General features: G+C 37.8%; 1 protein-coding gene across 1 annotated transcript in view; it reads left to right on the forward strand.

Annotated features, from left to right (window-relative positions):
* Positions 1–17,505, forward strand: part of Catspere (catsper channel auxiliary subunit epsilon) — a 158,413-nt gene that overhangs the window by 84,366 nt on the left and 56,542 nt on the right. The window contains exon 11 of the mRNA XM_071619668.1: positions 10,459–10,901. Coding sequence (XP_071475769.1) covers positions 10,459–10,901 — 443 coding nt within the window. The remainder of the gene's footprint in view (positions 1–10,458; positions 10,902–17,505) is intronic.

The raw sequence follows: 17,505 nt of genomic DNA on the forward strand, positions 1-17,505 counted from the left end.
TCTACTTCTTTTGCTGTTGTTTTGCTCTTCTTTTTCTAGGATTTTGAGATGAAGTATGAGATCATTTATTTGTTGGTTTTTTCTTTTTTTAAGGAATGAACTCCAAGCAATGAATTTTCCTCTTAGAACTGCTTTCAATGTGTCCCATAGATTCTGATATGTTGTGTCTGTGTTTTCATTAATCTCTAAGAATTTTTTAATTTCCTCCTTGATGTCTTCTATAACCCATTGATCATTCAGTAACCTATTGTTCATTCTCCAAGTGATGTATGCTTTTTCCTTCCTTCTTTTATCGTTGATTTTCAGTTCCATTCCATTATGAGCAGATAGGATGCATGGTATTATCTCTACTCCTTTATATTGTCTAAGAGTTTCCCTGTGACATAATATATGATCTATTTTTGAGAAGGATCCATGTGCTGCTGAGAAAAAAGTGTAACTGCTTGATGTTGGGTGGTATATTCTATATATGTCAATTAAGTCTAGGTTGTTAATTGTGTTATTGAGTTCTATAGTTTCCTTATTCAACTTTTGTTTGGAAGATCTGTCCAGTGGCGAGAGAGGTGTGTTGAAGTCTCCCATGATTATTGTATGGTGGTCTATTAGACTCTTGAACTTGAGAAGAGTTTGTTTGATGAACATAGCTGCACCATTGTTTGGGGCATATATATTTATGATTGTTATGTCTTGTTGGTGTATGGTTCCCTTAAGCAGTATGTAGTGTCCCTCTTTATCCCTTTTGATTAACTTTGGCTTGAAATCTATTTTATTTGATATGAGTATGGACACTCCTGTTTGTTTCCGAAGTCCATATGAGTGATATGATTTTTCCCAACCTTTCACCTTCAGCCTATGTATGTCTTTTCCTATCAAATGTGTCTCCTGTAGGCAGCATATTGTTGGGTCTTGTTTTGTGATCCATTCTACTAGCCTGTGTCTCTTGATTGGTGAGTTTAAGCCATTAACATTTAGGGTTATTATTGAGATATGGGTTGTTCTTCCAGCCATATTTGTTTATTTATGTTACTAAACATGGTTTGTTTTCCTCTTTGATTATTTTTCCCCCCTTTACTGTCCTACCTCCCACTGTTGGTTTTGATTGTTATTTTCCATTTCCTCTTCCTGTAATGTTTTGCCAAGGATGTTTTGAAGAGATGGTTTTCTAGCTGCAAATTCTTTTAACTTTTGTTTATCGTGGAACATTTTAATTTCATCTTCCATCCTGAAGCTTAATTTCGCTGGAAACACAATTCTTGGTTGGAACCCATTTTCTTTCAGTGTTTGAAATATGTTATTCCAGGATCTTCTAGCTTTCAGAGTCTGTGTTGAAAGATCAGCTGTTATCCTGATTGGCTTACCCCTAAATGTGATCTGCTTCCTTTCTCTTGTAGCTTTTAAAATTCTCTCCTTATTCTGTATGTTGGGCATCTTCATTATAATGTGTCTAGGTGTGGGTCTCTTATGATTTTGCACATTCGGTGTCCTGTAGGCTTCTAGGATTTGGGATTCTGTCTCATTCTTCAAGTCTGGGAAGTTTTCTCGTATTATTTCATTGAATAGATTGCTCATTCCTTTGGTTTGAAACTCTGTCCCTTCCTGTATCCCAATGACTCTTAAATTTGGTCTCTTGATGTTATCCCATATTTCTTGGATGTTCTGCTCATGGTTTCTTAACAGTCTTGCTGAGCTGTCTGTGTTCTTTTCAAGTTGAAATACTTTGTCTTCATTGTCTGATGTTCTATCTTCTAAGTGTTCTACTCTGCTGGTAGTATTCTCCATTGAGTTTTTAAGTTGGTTTATTGCTTCCTGCATTTCTAGGATTTCTGTTTGTTTGTTTTTTATAACCTCTATCTCCCTGTATAGTTGGTCTTTTGCTTCTTGGATTTGTTTATGTAATTCATTGTTGAAGTGATCTTTCATTGTCTGATTTTGCTGTCTGATGTCTTCCTTGAGACTCCAGATCATCTGAAGCATGTATATCCTGAATTCTTTATCTGACATTCCATCTGCTGCAGCTATTACCTCTTCTAACGTTGAGTTGACCTGCATTGCTTGTGGTCCTTTCTTTCCTTGTCTCTTTATACTGTTCGCGTTCCTTTCTACTTGGTGAAACTGTTGTGCTATTGAATTTTCCCCCTATATATTTATATTGGTCTTGTATAGTTGCAAAGTCTCCCTCGCAGGCGCGGGCGGCGGCTCTGCCCTTCCTCCAATTGGGGCAATGTGCCTACCACGCCGGCAGGCCGCTGGGCCTGCTCTGCCGGTCGGTAGCAGGTCCGCCTACCTTGCAGGCGTGGGCGGCGGCTCTGTCTCTCTGCGGTCCGCTAGGCTTGTTCTGTCGGTGGTCGCAGTTCTGCCTACTTTGCAGGCGCAGGCAGCGGCACTGCCCCTCTGCAGGCTTCTGGGGCTGTTCTGCCAGTGGGTCGCAGGTCCGCCTACCTTGCAGGCGCGGGGGGTGGCGGCTCTACCCTTCCTCAGGCCACTGGGCCTGTTCTGTCTGTCGGTTGCAGGTCTGGCCTGTTCTGATGGTGGTCACAGTTCCGTCTACCTTGCAGGCGTGGGGGGAGGGGGCGGCTCTGCCTCTCAGCAGGCCGCTGCTCCTCTTCTGCCGGTGGGTCGCAGGCCCGCCTACCTTGCAGGAGTGATTGGAAGCTCAAGGATTTCTGTTTAATATTTTTTCAGAGTCTCTATCTCTTTCTTGAAGTTATTTTTTGCTCTTTATTTGCTCTCTTTGTTGGAGTGATTAATTATTGCTGTATTTGCTCTCTAATCTCTTTGTTGGATTGCCTGTAACGCCTCGCTTATATTTTTCTGTGCTTCACAGATCATTTTAATTATGTGCACTTTGAACTCCTTCTCTGACATTTCATCTACTGTGCTGTCAATAGATTCTATTATTGTAGCATCTTGGTTTGTTTGGGGCATTTTCTTCCTTTGTTTTTGTCATGTTGTTCATGTGTCTTCCTCTCTAGCAGTGTGGATCTGAGGTAGTACAGTTTGTACGCTATAATCTTGTAGTGTTCCTGCAGGTTACCAATACCTCACCTCCGGTGTAACCAGGACTGCAGGGACCTTAGTGATGGTCTTCCGGGTCATGGCTGTTGTCCTAGATGGAAGTCTTGACCCATGTTTTTATTTTTTTATTTTTTTTTTATTAGTTGTTCAAAACATTATTTCATACATTTGATTCAAGTGGATTATGAACTCCCATTTTTACCCCGTATACATATTGCAGAATCACATCGGTTACACATCCACTTTTTTACATACTGCCATACTAGTGTATGTTGTATTCTGCTGCCTTTCCTATCCTCTACTATCCCCCCTCCGCTCCCCTCCCATCTTCTCTCTCTACCCCATCTACTGTAATTCATTTCTCTCTCTTGTTTTTTTTTCCCCCTTTCCCCTCACTTTCTCTTATATGTAATTTTGTATAACAATGAGGGTCTCTCCTTCCTTTACCATGCAATTTCCCCTCTCTCTCCCTTTCCCTCCCCCCTCTCGTCCCTGTTTAATGGTGATCTTCTTCTCATGCTCTTCCTCCCTGGTCTGTTCTTAGTTGCCCTTCTTATATCAAAGAAGACATTTGGCATTTGTTTTTTAGGGATTGGCTAGCTTCACTTAGCATAATCTGCTCTAATGCCATCCATTTCCCTGCAAATGCCATGATTTTGTCATTTTTTTTTACTGCTAAGTAATACTCCATTGTGTATAAATGCCACATTTTTTTTTATCCATTCATCTATTGAAGGGCATCTAGGTTGGTTCCACCATCTAGCTATTGTTAATTGTGCTGCTATGAACATCGATGTAGCAGTATTCCTATAGTATGCTCTTTTAAGGTCTTCAGGGAATAGTCCTAGAAGGGGAATAGCTGGGTCAAATGGTGGTTCCATTCCCAGCTTTCCAAGAAATCTCCATACTGCTTTCCAAACTGGCCGCACCAATTTGCAGTCCCACCAGCAGTGTACAAGTGTACCCTTTTCCCCACATCCTCGCCAGCACTTGTTGTTGTTTGACTTCATAATGGCTGCCAATCTTACTGGAGTGAGATGGTATCTTAGGGTGGTTTTGATTTGCATTTCTCTGACTGCTAGAGATGGTGAGCATTTTTTCATGTACTTGTTGATTGATTGTATGTCCTCCTCTGAGAAGTGTCTGTTCAGGTCCTTGGCCCATTTGTTGATTGGGTTATTTGTTTTCTTATTGTTTAATTTTTTGAGTTCTTTGTATACTCTGGCTATTAGGGCTCTATCTGAAGTGTGAGGAGTAAAGATTTGTTCCCAGGATGTAGGCTCCCTATTTACCTCTCTTATTGTTTCTCTTGCTGAGAGAAAACTTTTTAGTTTGAGTAAGTCCCATTTGTTGATTCTTGTTTTTAACTCTTGTGCTATGGGTGTCCTATTGAGGAATTTGGAGCCTGACCCCACAAAATGTAGATCGGAGCCAACTTTTTCTTCTATCAGAAGCAGAGTCTCTGATTTGATATCAAGCTCCTTGATCCATTTTGAGTTAACTTTTGTGCATGGTGAGAAAAAGGGATTCAGATTCATTTTGTTGCATATGGATTTCCAGTTTTCCCAGCACCATTTGTTGAAGATGCTATCCTTTCTCCATTGCATGCTTTTAGCCCCTTTATCAAATATAAGATAATTGTAATTTTGTGGCTTGATCTCTGTGTCCTCTATTCTGTACCATTGGTCCACCCATCTGTTTTTGTACCAGTACCATGCTGTTTTTGTTACTATAGCTCTGTAGAATAGTTTGAAGTCTGGTATCGCTATGCCGCCTGATTCACTATTCCTACTTAGAATTGCTTTTGCTATTCTGGGTTTTTTATTTTTCCATATGAATTTCATGATTGCTTTATCTATTTCTACAAGAAATGCCGTTGGGATTTTGATTGGGATTGCATTAAACCTATAGAGGACTTTTGGTAAAATCATTATTTTGGTGATGTTAGTTCTGCCTATCCATGAAGAGGGTATATTTTTTCATCTTCTAAGATCTTCTTCTACTTCTCTCTTTAGGGTTCTATAGTTTTCATTGTATAAATCTTTCACCTCTTTTGCAGGGACCTTAGTGATGGTCTTCCGGGTCCTGGCTGTTGTCCTAGACGGAAGCCTTGACCCATGTTTTTAAAAAACCTCTATATTGCTCTTCCAGAGGTAAGTTTGCAGTCACTTTGCATGACCTGTCAGCAGCATTTGAAACAGCTCAGTATGGCCTTTTCTTGAAACACTTTTTTTTTCACTTGACTTCTAGGAAATAATTGGGGTTCTTTTCTGTGTGATGTTGGTGGGAGACTTCCTTCTACTTCACTGGTTATTTCTCCTCAGCCTCTTTTTTATCCTGGTCATCATGATTCTTAAATGGAGAAGCATCTTAGAGTTTAGTCTTCAGATGTCTGAGCTATGTTTACATTCACTTTTTGCCCTGCAGCTGGGACCCCCAGCCTGATCTCTTTACTTCTCTTTCTAATTGCCTCCTGATACCTTTGCTTAGATGACAAATGGGCATCTCAAACTTCACATATCCAAAAATGAGTTCTTGACCCCTCATCCCAACTTCAGCCTGCTCCTTCTACTGTCCTCCTCCATCCAGCAAATGGCAATTATATTTTTCCAGTCCTGTAGGCCACAAATCTTGACCTCATCCTTGAATTCTCCTCCTTCTCATCCCACAGCCAATCCATTGGTGAATAATGTTAGATTTATCTAAAAGGTGTTGTTGTTTGTTTGTTTGTTTTAAATATTTAATTTGAAACCTAACCATTTTTTTTTTTGCTGTTCTCAGTCCAATCCTCATCTTTCTAGCCCATATATGCAGTAGATTTTATGAAGTCTCTGTTACCATTTGTTATGGTTTGTATCTAGAATAAGTCCCCCCGCCCTCGTAGCAAGATCAAGCAATATCTAGAATGTTGCAAGTATAGTGCCCCCTGTAGCAAGTTTCAAACCAAGTGGATTAGTTGACAGCTAAATGGAATACTGAGAGGTGTAACCTACTTGGAAGAAGGAAGTCCCCCAGGTCATGCCCTGAAGGAGTCAATCCTCTCCTCAACTCCTCCCCGCTCCCCAATTCCTGACTACCATGAACTGAGAAGTTCTGACATCCCTTCTGCCATGGTGTTTCTATCTTGGAGTTGTCAATCATGGATTGAATTCTCTAAAACCATGAGCTAAAATAAATCTTTCTTCCTTTAAATTTTCTTCTGAAGTATTTTGGTCACAGCAATGAAAGCTGACTAACACAGAAATTTATATCAAGAAGTAGGGTCATTGCTGTGACTATACCTGACCATGTAGTATATTTTGGAACTAGTTTATGGGAGTTTGAAAAAGTTTGCAGATGGAGGTTGGAGAAGCCTTATAATGTTGTAAGCAGAGCTTAATGGACTATTCTGGTGTAATCTTGGAAGACCAGAATGCCAATAGGAATGTGAACAGTAAAGATTGTGTTTGTGAAGTTTCATTTGGAAAGGAAGACTCTATTAGGAATAGAGGCAATTTATGTCTTTAGCAAAGAAGTTATCTACATTTTGTCCATATCCTGAGACTTTGTGTAAGACCAGATTTTAAAAGTGATGAACAATTAATCTGGCTGAGAAATTTTCAAGGCATCACAGCATTCAGGTGGTGGGATGGGTATTTCTGAAAACTTTTAACCAGGTTTCCTGTGAGGATTAGGAGCAAAAAGCAGAAGAGAAGGATTTGAAAAATTTGCTGTATGGCCAGAAAAAAAACTGCACATAAAATTGGGGCCAAGAAAGATGTGATTGTTGAAGAGATTAGCACCACTGAAGAGAAACCAAGGACTTTTCAAGGAGACAATAGAAAAAATGCCTTGAGGGGATTTCAAGAATCAACAGGAATCCTCCCACCCTTGCCCCATATCATAGGCTCAAGGGCATAAAACAGAAAACTCATTTGAAAGGTTTTGTTTTAAGAGATAACACAGAGATGCATAGAAAATTATTTCCCCAGGATTTGTTTCATCAGAGGCTAGTGGAGCCATGGTTCAAAGGGTACTGGCTACTGTTTGAGCTGGTGGTAGACCTTTGCATCATCCACATAGTGTTGATTTTGCAAAAATGCAAAATGCTGGAATTATGGGCCATGGAGGCCTCCACCAAGATTTCAAAGGAAGGTTTGGGAAACCAAGCAATGGGTGTCAGGGTTGGCACCCCTATGAGAAGTCCCAGAGAGGATTGATGCATGAAGCTGTGAAAGTAAAGTCAAAGCTGCAGTGGAGATACCGGGAATTAAGAGATACCAGGAATGTGGAATATCTACTGAAGAAAGCTGCAGGAAATGAGCAGAGCCAGGCCAAGAGAGGCCATGAGGGCTGCAAATAGCAAGGCCATAAATGTGGGGTTGCCTCATATCTTTGGATCCCACATCTCACTACTATGTGCCCCAGATGCTGGATACAGAGATATGAGACTTGTTTGTCCTGCTGGGTTTCAGCCTTGATTTGGTCTCATCTCTCCTTTCTATGTCCCTATTCCCTCCCTTTTGGAATGGGAATGTATGCTCTGTGCCATTGTATGTTGGATTTATGTAGCTTGCTTTAGGAGCTCACAGTTAAGAGTTTGCCTTGAGTCTCAGAGGAGACTTTGGATTAGGATTTTTGAGAATGCTGGAATTGTTAAGCTTACAGGGATTCTTGGAGATGGACTGAGTGCACTTTGCATTGTAAGAGAGGCATGAGCCTTTGGGGGGTTCACAGCAAAATGTTACAGTTTTGATGTGAAATGTCCCCCAAAGTCTCATGTTGTAAGCATAGACCCCAGTGCAGCCAGTTTCAGAGGTGAGTCTTTTAGACAATGATTGGATCATGAGAGCTCCTGAATAGCTGAATACAATATCAGAGAGTATAACCAGTTGAAGGAAGTAAGCTATTGTGGGCTCACCCTGGGTAGGTTTATCTTCTCCCCAGCTCCTTCCCTCACCCACCCACCCTACTTCCCCCACTTTCCAACTGCCACGAGCTGAGCAGATTTCCTCCTTCATGCTATCCTGCCATGATGTTTCTGCCTTGGAACTAGCTGACCACAGACTGGATCCCCTGAAATTATGAACCAAAATAAATCTTTCCTCCTCTAAGTTGTTCTTGTCAGGTATTTTCATCACAGTGGTGAACACTGTCTCTTGCATCCCCATCCTCCACCAAATTATCCATCCAAACCAGAGTGAGACTCTAAAGTATATGTTAAATCATATTATTCCTCAGCTTAAAACTCTTACTAGGGGTGGGTTTATGGCTTATTGGTAGAGCACTTGCCTAGCATGTGTGAAGCACTGGGTTCAATTCTCAGCACCACATATAAATAAATAATGTCCATTGACAATTAATTTTTTTAAAAACCCTCTTGCTAGGCTTCCTATTTCACTCAATAAATCCAAAACTCTTACCATGGTCTGAAAATTGGTAAGTGATCTGATCCCTGGACTCAGAAGCTATTGTCATTATCAGTTCTCCATATCTGCTTTCTCTTTATAATTTTGGTGATCTGTGGCTGCTTCTTAAGTGGAATAACTAGGGTATTTGTTTTTAGTCTTTTTCTGTCTTCATTTAAAGCTATAAACAAGAAGAAAGCTATGACTTCTCTATAAATTCTTCATCCCATCAGAATTTACATATAGTGTTCTTATGTCATTTTCTTCTAAACATTCTTAATTTTCTTTGGTTATTTAATAATATTTTTAAGTCAGCAGTGTGATCTGCAAAAGGAAATGTGCTATGAACACTTATAGGAAAAGCCTTTAATCAAGATTTATGGGATCAGAAAATAAGGTGTGGAGGAACTGAGTTCTAAACTGAAACAAGGGGTAGAGCATAGATACTAGAAAAATGGAGTTACTGACTGAATGAGGGATTGAGGGAGCATTCCAAGCCGAGAACACAGCACATGAAAAAAGGACTGTTGGCAGAAAGAACATGTCTGATTTGTTGAACTGAAATTAATTCAATATGACTAATAAAGCATGGGGCAAAAAGTGGCAAGAGAAAAACCTTGCTGCATAAATAGGGACCAAGGCTAGGGGTGTGCCTCAGTGGTAGAGGCATGTTTAGCATACATGAAGATCTGGGTATAATCCCTACCATCGAAAATTAGAGAGACCATATTGCTAAGCAATTTGGATTATATATATATATATATATATATATATATATATATATATATATATATATATATATATATTCTTAAACCATATATGGTTTTATTTTGAGGTTTTAAATATTAGCTATCATTACAGTGTATGTATTCTACAATTACTTTTTCATTCAACAAAGAGTATATCATGTCATTCTCCCACTTGCATCTATTTCTGATTAGGTAACTTTGATGAGGACATAATTTATTTTTTTTTTGCAATGTATTAAAATGTTAATGACTTAGTTTCCAAATGTAAGATGCATAGGCACAACATATCCCTGATCCTATGGATCCATCCATCTTCCTTCTGTTGACCAGTCATCTCTGGTGTCTTCTGAAAACACCTCTAGAGGCATATCTGAAAGAAGATATGCCCTAAAGGGTATACAAGAGAATGTCACATCTTGAAAGAAAAACCAGTCCAACTATTCTTTTACTTACCCATTTGGCAACAAAACCAAAGAGGGTAAGACACTCACCCTCCATGACCTGCTTTGTCCTATGCACAACACTCTATTAAGGGAGGGAAAGTTGATTATTACCTGCTATGAGTGACCCTATAGAGGAGGGCTTTGCTTTATACCATTCCTACTCACTCTCACTCCTATTCCTTCACTCTAATTATATTAGTCTGCTAGGGCTGCCAACAAAATACTGTAGGCTAGGTGGCTTGAACAACAGAAATTTATTTTCTCACATCTCTGTCAGTCAGAGATCAAGATAGTGTCAGCACTGGATTCCTGTGAGACCTCTATTCTGGCTTGCAAACAGCCACTTCCTCACTGTGTCCTCACATAGATTTTCTTCTCTGTGGGCACAGAGAGAGATCCCAGGGTACTCTTCCTCTTACAAGGACCTGTATCCTTGTAAGGGACTTCATTTAATCTTAATTACCACCTTAAAGGACCTACCTCCAAATATAGTCATAATAGGGATTAAGGCTTCAACATATGAATTTAAGGGAAACCCAAATCAGTCTATAACATAATCCTTCCTAATAATACTATTCTTGCCATACTCTTACTATTACTTGATACATTTAATTCCAGATATTGTCCCCTATGTAAATGATGCATATTATCACATATCTGGAGGTACAGTACATATCAGGAGAAAAACGGTTTCTAGAATTAGGAAAGAAGTTCTCTAATGCAATGTCAAGTTCATGATTGCACTTTCTAATTTTCTCAAAGTATATAAAGAGTCATTATGAAAAAAATATTTAATTAAAAGTACATTTAAATAAAACAGACTTATAGTTGCTTAGAATAAAAAAACTTGTCTCTTTTTTTCAGATTATTATGGAAACATTGTGGTAAAAATGGAAAACAATATAATGTTTTATTTCAAGATTAATATTAGAAAAGCAGTAAAGCTACATTCATGGACACCTAAAACGACAAAATCATTATTGTTGATTGGTACATCTACTCAAGTATGTCTTGCATATGTTCTTGATGATGGCACAGTACAATTAAAAGAATATCCCTTAGATCTGGAAGTAAAAAGTGTAACTCACCTTGAAAAAGATAACTGCCCATACAGGGCATTTCATAATAATATTTCCCATATGTTTTACTTTTTGGACAAGGGAAATGTCCTGTCCATTTGGGCTCAAATAGTTTATCCAGAAAACTTTGGTCTACATATTATAATGGAACAATATGGCCCAAAAATATTAGAATGGAAACAAAGCATTAATTATGAAATTGCCTTAGGACACTGCTCTAAAAGTCTGGTAAGTAAATATTTTAATTTTCTTTATTTGATTGTAATAAATACAAATGTATAATATTAACATTTTTTACACATAGATTTTTATTCTAGATTTAGCTGGGAAAATGTTGAAACATATATGTGTTTTTTAATCAATTATAATGTGATAAATCATCAATTTCTGAACCACAGTTTTCACTTTCAATATTTAAGGCCTCGCTTGCCACTTAAAACATTCTTTTCAAAACTCTTTTTTGTAACTTATATGGTTCATTTCTGGCTTAGTCCATTTTTAGGTGAATATCTGAGACTGGGTAAGTCATAAAGAATACAAATTTATGTACCTCTCAGTTCTAGAGGCTCCAAAGCTGCAAAGCATGGAGCTGGCATCTGGTGAGGATTTCTTCTGCATCATAACATGGTGGAGGGCAACATATGGCAAGACAGAGCTAGCTCAACTCTCTTCTTCTTGTAAAGATACTAATTTCATCATGGAGGTCTCATCCTCATGAGCTCATCTAATCTTAATTACTTCCCAAAGGTCTCACCTCCAAATTACATTAATGTGAATTGGGGGATTATATTTCTAACAAACAAGCTTTTAGGAGACACACTTAAACCAAAGCTTGCCCCGCCCCGGCTTTTTTTTTGTAGAGTTCTGTTATGTATTATAGTATAACAACCACCTTAAAACTAATGGCTTCCAATAACAACCAGTTCAATTCTGTAGGTCAATCGTTAGGCTCTGAGTAGCTGAGCAGTTCTGCTTGTTTCATCTGGGCCCACTCATGTGGCTCTAGTCATCTGGTTGTTCATCTAGGATTGGATGATCAAAGACAGCCTGACTGAAATGTCATGTGATTGGTGTTAGTACCAACTTGTTAGTCTAAGAGGCCTCAGTCCCCTGCTCCATACAGTTTCTCAGTCCTGGCTCCTTTATGTGGTGGTCTCAAGGCAATGTTCAAAGATAAGCAAAAGGTATAAGAACTCCTGGGGTCTAGGTTTGACCACATTCTATTGGTCAAAGCAAGTCACAAAGCCAGCTCTAATTCACAAGATGGGGAAATAGAATCTACCTCTTATACAGTAATAACAATATTACACTGTAAAGAGATGTGTACACAGGAATGGGGGGAATTATTTCAGTCATCTTTGGAAATAATCTATCATCATAGGTATCAATATACTGTATATATTATTTTATATACTGCTTTTCCAATTAAGGTTATAACATGAACAGGTGACATCTTCAGTTTCTTCTCAAGCACTGTATAACTCAAGTGGCAGGTTTTTTTTCCCTATTCCCCCTTAGACTCAGCTTCTTCAAGCATATACATTTATGCTTTATATATATATATATTTAGTTGTAGATGGGCACAATACCTTTATTTTATTTAGTTTGGTTTTCATGAGGTGCTGAGAATTGAGCCCAGTGCCTCACACTTGCTAGGTAAGCACTCTACCACTGAGACACAACTCCAGCCCCAATAGTGGACATCTTATGTAATACAATGGATGGAGAATGTTTTATTAATTCCCAAGTCAGTTAAAGCAGGGAATCATTATGTGTGTGTGTGTGTGTGTGTGTGTGTGTGTGACATTATACACACACACACACACACACCACATAAACATTTCATGTTACCTGAAATAAATGAATGCACATTAGTCTATCTTTTAATAGAGGATCAAAATTTTTTCTTTGAACTCAGTCTTTTTGAAGTTCCTCATTTATTTTCTTACATTACTCGTAATGCATATCTCTGAGTTCCTATTTCAGTTTCTTTGATAAAAAGAAAATTTCAAAAGCATGTAAAGATACTGACAAAGAAGTGAAAGTTGTAGACTTTTATAATTTTTCCCACTCTTCCACCGTCAGCTCTTGTTCATACCTAATCTAGCCATTGCTTCAGTGACTTGCTTTATCAAACTCTTCCAGAGAAATCAACTTAGTTCCCCAGGGAAAACCTCTACTTTCATTTTATTTTATACTCATTTAATCCATTTTCTTCAGAGTTTTGTATATGTTGTTCCACGATCTCCTGGGTTTGAAAGTCTAGGTTGAAAAATCTACTGAGATATGAATTGGTCTCCCCCTGTATGGGATCTGATTCCTCTCTTCTGCAGCTTTTAAGATTCTATCCTTATTCTGTATGCTAGGCATTTTCATTATAATGTGCCTTGGTATAGATCTGTTGTAATTTTGTACATTTGGTGTCCTGAAAGCCTCTTGTATTTGGTTTTCCATTTCGTTCTTCATGCTTGGGAAATTTTCTAATATTATCTCATTGAAGAGATTGTACATTCCTTTGTTTTGAAACTCTGCGCCTTCCTCTATCCCAATAACTCTTTAATTTGGTCTTTTGATGCTGTCCGATAATTCTTGGATATTCTGTGATGGTTTCTAACTTTCTTCACTGTGTGATCAACTTTATTTTCCAGATTGTATACTTTGTCTTCATTATCTGATGTTTTTTCTTCCAAGTGATCTAGTCTGTTGGTTATGCTGTCTATTGAGTTTTTTATTTGGTTTATTGTACCCTTCATTTCAATGATTTCTGACTGTTATTTTTTTCAAAGTCTCTATGTCTTTTTTAAAAATTTTTTTTTATAGTAGATGACACAATATTTTATTTTTATGTGGTACTGAGGATCGAACCCAGTGCCTCACACATGCTAGGCAAGCACTCTCCAACTGAGCTACAACGCCAGCCTTCTATCTCTTTCTGGAAGTAATCTTTTGCTACCTGTATATGCTCACTTATCTCTTTTTTTGGAGTGATCAATTTTTGCCTGGATTTGCTCATTTAGGTCATTCTTTAATTCACAGATCATTTTAATTATGAACCTTCTGAACTCCTTCTCTGACATTTCATCAACTTCGCTGTCCATGGGTTCTGTTATTATAGTGTCCTGGTTTGTTTGGGGCACTTTCCTCCCTTATTTTTTCATGTTGTCTATGTGTCTTCCTTTCTTGCAGTATGGATCTAAAATATTACAGTTTCTACCCTATATTCTTTTTATTTTTATGTGGTGCTGAGGATTGAACCCAGGGCCTCACATGTGCTAGGCAAGCATTCTACTGCTGAGCCACAACCCTAGCTCTCTTCTTGAAGTAGCTGTGCAGATTGTCTATACCTCACCTTGATTTTGGGCTTCCAGACCCTGCTGGTGTCCCTCAGTGTATGCTACTGAATCTAAAGGTGGTGGCAGCCATAGCCAAGGTAACTTGAGATAATAGTTGAAGGGCCCCAAGATGGAAGATGGAAGCAATGTCTTACAGAGATGGGGCTGAAAGGGTGGACCTCACACTATCCTTGGGATGCCTACTCGGAGATGCACCTGCTTCTAGGCCCTGTTGTTCAAAAGTTAGGGGTTACTGTGTGGGGAAGTCTATGGTGGTGACTGCAGTGTCCCAAGCTGCAAGTGTTTTAGGCTTAGGCTCCCAGGTGGGAGCGGGGAAGGTACTTGTACCTACCCTGGACCTGGGTCCTACGCAAGTTGGTATGGGCAGATCTGGGCTGCTGGGCTTGACCTCCCGCTGGTTTGAAGAGGTGGTTCTGTGCTGCAGGCTGGGCTCAGGCAGGTGCCTGCAGGTGGAGGGGTGGACCCAGGCCTAATGTGAGCCTGGGTCCTGTGCAGGCTGGTGTGGGTGGATCTGGGCTTGGCCTGGCTTCCCACTTCCCACGTTAGTCTGCTGGTCTGAAGAGGTGGTCCTGTGCCTCCGATGGGTGTATGCCCCGCTGGTGGAGGGGATGGACCCCGACCTACTGTAAAGCCTGGGTCCCGCGCAGGCTGATGTGTCTTGACTATTTGTTTTCTATCTGTCCCCTTTGTTTCTTCTTTTTCCACTTTTTCTGCATTCTTTTTTTAATTTAATATTTTTATGATTCCATTATATTTTATGTGAGACATTTTAGCTATTGCTATTTGTTTTGTTGGTTGCTTTAGAATTTATGGTACATCTTCACTTACCTTCTGTCTACCTTCCAAACCATCATATCACTCATGAATAGTTTAAAAGCTTTGTAATGGTATACTTCCATTTTTCAAGGCCTGTGTGCTATTGATGTCATAATGGACATATATTTTCAGTGTTTATTGATGTCATACATTTTACTTCTACATATTTTATGAACTTCACAATGCATTACTGTTATTTCTGCTTCACATAGTCAATTGTCTTTTCATAGAGACTTAATTAACAAAAATGCATTTTATATTTATGCATGAATTTTTTTTTTCAGACAGGGCCTCCCGGAGTTGCTGAGGTTGGCCTCAAACTTGCAGTTCTCTTGCCTCAGCCTTCCAAGTCACTGGGATTATAGGCATGCACCACTGTACCTGGTTAAAATTTAAAATTTTCCTTTAATTTTAACCTTTCTTTTGTCTTATATTTTAGATATATTTCCTATAAGTATCACATATTTGTATTTTTAATTTTTTTTATATTTTTATCCAATCTGAAATATTTGACTTTTATTCATAGCATTTAATCTATTTACATTCATTGCAATAAATGCCATATTTGGTGATTTGCCTTCCACTTATTTTATGTTCTTTTTTTTCAATCTTTTTACATACCTTTTATCATTTCATTTTCCTCCTACTTCTAGTTTAGCAGTTACATACTCTATATTTATAATCAGGTTTCCTTAGAAATTTTGACATAAATATTTAATTTATACAAGTCCAAATTTAAATATTTTACTCTTTCCCAAACTCATGTTATCATAGTCATAGATTTTAATCCTACTTTATTTTTATACTAGTAGATAATTTTATTATAATTTTACACAGCAGTATGTATTTACCCTATCTTTGTCTTTAAAAAAAATTGTGCCCCCATCCTGTATTTCTTTTCTTTTGCTTTAGGTACATAGTGAGCAGCTATTTGTGATTAAATACTCAATATTTTTTTGTCTGAAGACATCTTCATTCTTGAAAAACATTTTTATGACTATAGAGCACATTAAAAATATCATTTTTTTTTTGCCTGCATTGCTGCTGTTGAGATATCACTTGTAATCTTAACTTTCATCCCTCAGAGAGCTTTTAAAATTTTGTTCTTTGCTTTCTGTAGCTTTACTGTAATGTGTGTAGATTTGAGTTTCTGTGCTTTTACACTGCTTAGAATTTCTTGGGCTACTTTAATATGTAGATTATCATCTTCATCAGATAGCTTGTCACATACTGTCTATACCTCTTTGTCCTTCTTCTTCTCTTCTATAATATCAGTTAGTCATGTTAAACTTCCTCAATCAATTTCCCACGAGCCTTTAACTCTCTTTCTATATTGTTCATCCTTTCCTCTCTCTAGAATGTATTCCTATAGTTTCTTCTATCAGTCTCCCATTTTAGAGCTATTTTTTTGTTGCTGCTGTTTTACTTAATTTGATTATGCCTAATCTTCTGTGTGTTAAGTTTTTTTGAGTTCTTTATATATCCTGGAGATTAATGCTGTATCTGAGGTGCAGGTGGCAAAGATATTTTCCCATTCTGTAATTTAAAAAATTATTTGTTTATTAAAATTATAGTTGCATACTCAATTTGATTATTTTTAACTATTAAAAGATTTATTTATTGTTTTAAAATAAAATACACTGTCATATTTTATAGTTTCTTCCAAAGTGCAGATATTTTCTTTTTCTTTTTTTTAATATCTTGATTTTATTTACTTATTTTTATGTGGTGCTGAAGATCGAATCCAGGACCTTGCATGTGCTAGGCGAGCACTCTACTACTAAGCTATAACCCCAGCCCCAGTGCAGATATTTTCAATTTTGTCATTTATTTCTGCAAAACCATTTCTTCATTATTTATAATTCTTTGGTTTTTAAGTAGAGGATTGCATTCATAGAATGTATTTTTAAATAGTACCATAATGTAGATATATTTTCAGTGTTTATTATGTAAAATAATATGCATATATGTAGGTTGAATTGCCAACCCAAATTTGAGCATAATTTTTCTCTCTCTCTCTTTTTTTTTTTTTTTCGCTTTTTCTTCTTCTGTGAAGAGCCTGTTTAGTTCCTTTGCCCATTTATCAATTGGGTTCTTTGGTGTTTTTTTAGTTGTGGGAGGGGGGTTTTGTTTGGGGTTTTTTTTGTTGTTGCTTTTTTTTTTGTATGTGTGTGTGTGTGTGTTTGTGTGTGTGTGTGTCTGTTAAGTTTTTTGAGTTCTTTATATATCCTGGAGATGAATGCTGTATCTGTATCTGTATTTTCCCATTCTATAGGCTCTCTCCTCACACTCTTGGTTATTTCCTTTGCTATGAAGAAGCTTTTTATTAGTTCTTAATTTTGCTTCCTGTGCTTTAGGAGTCTTATCCCATTTATTGGTTCTTAATTTTGCTTCCTGTGCTTTAGGAGTCTTATTGAGGAATTTGGTTTCTAAGCTGATATGATGGGGCTTTGGGCCTACTTTTTCTTCTAGTAGGTGCATGGTCTCTGGTCTTTGAGTCAAGTTTTGTGATTTAATTTCATTAGGGGTTTAATTTCATTTTGCTACATATAGATTTCCAATTTTCCCAGCATCATTTGCTGAAATGACTATCTTTTCTCCAATGTATGGTTATGGTGCCTTTGTCTAGTACGAGATAACTGTATTTATGTGAGTTTGTCTCT

Source organism: Marmota flaviventris, chromosome 12 (genome assembly GCF_047511675.1).
Source record: "Marmota flaviventris isolate mMarFla1 chromosome 12, mMarFla1.hap1, whole genome shotgun sequence".
Taxonomy (NCBI): domain Eukaryota; kingdom Metazoa; phylum Chordata; class Mammalia; order Rodentia; family Sciuridae; genus Marmota; species Marmota flaviventris.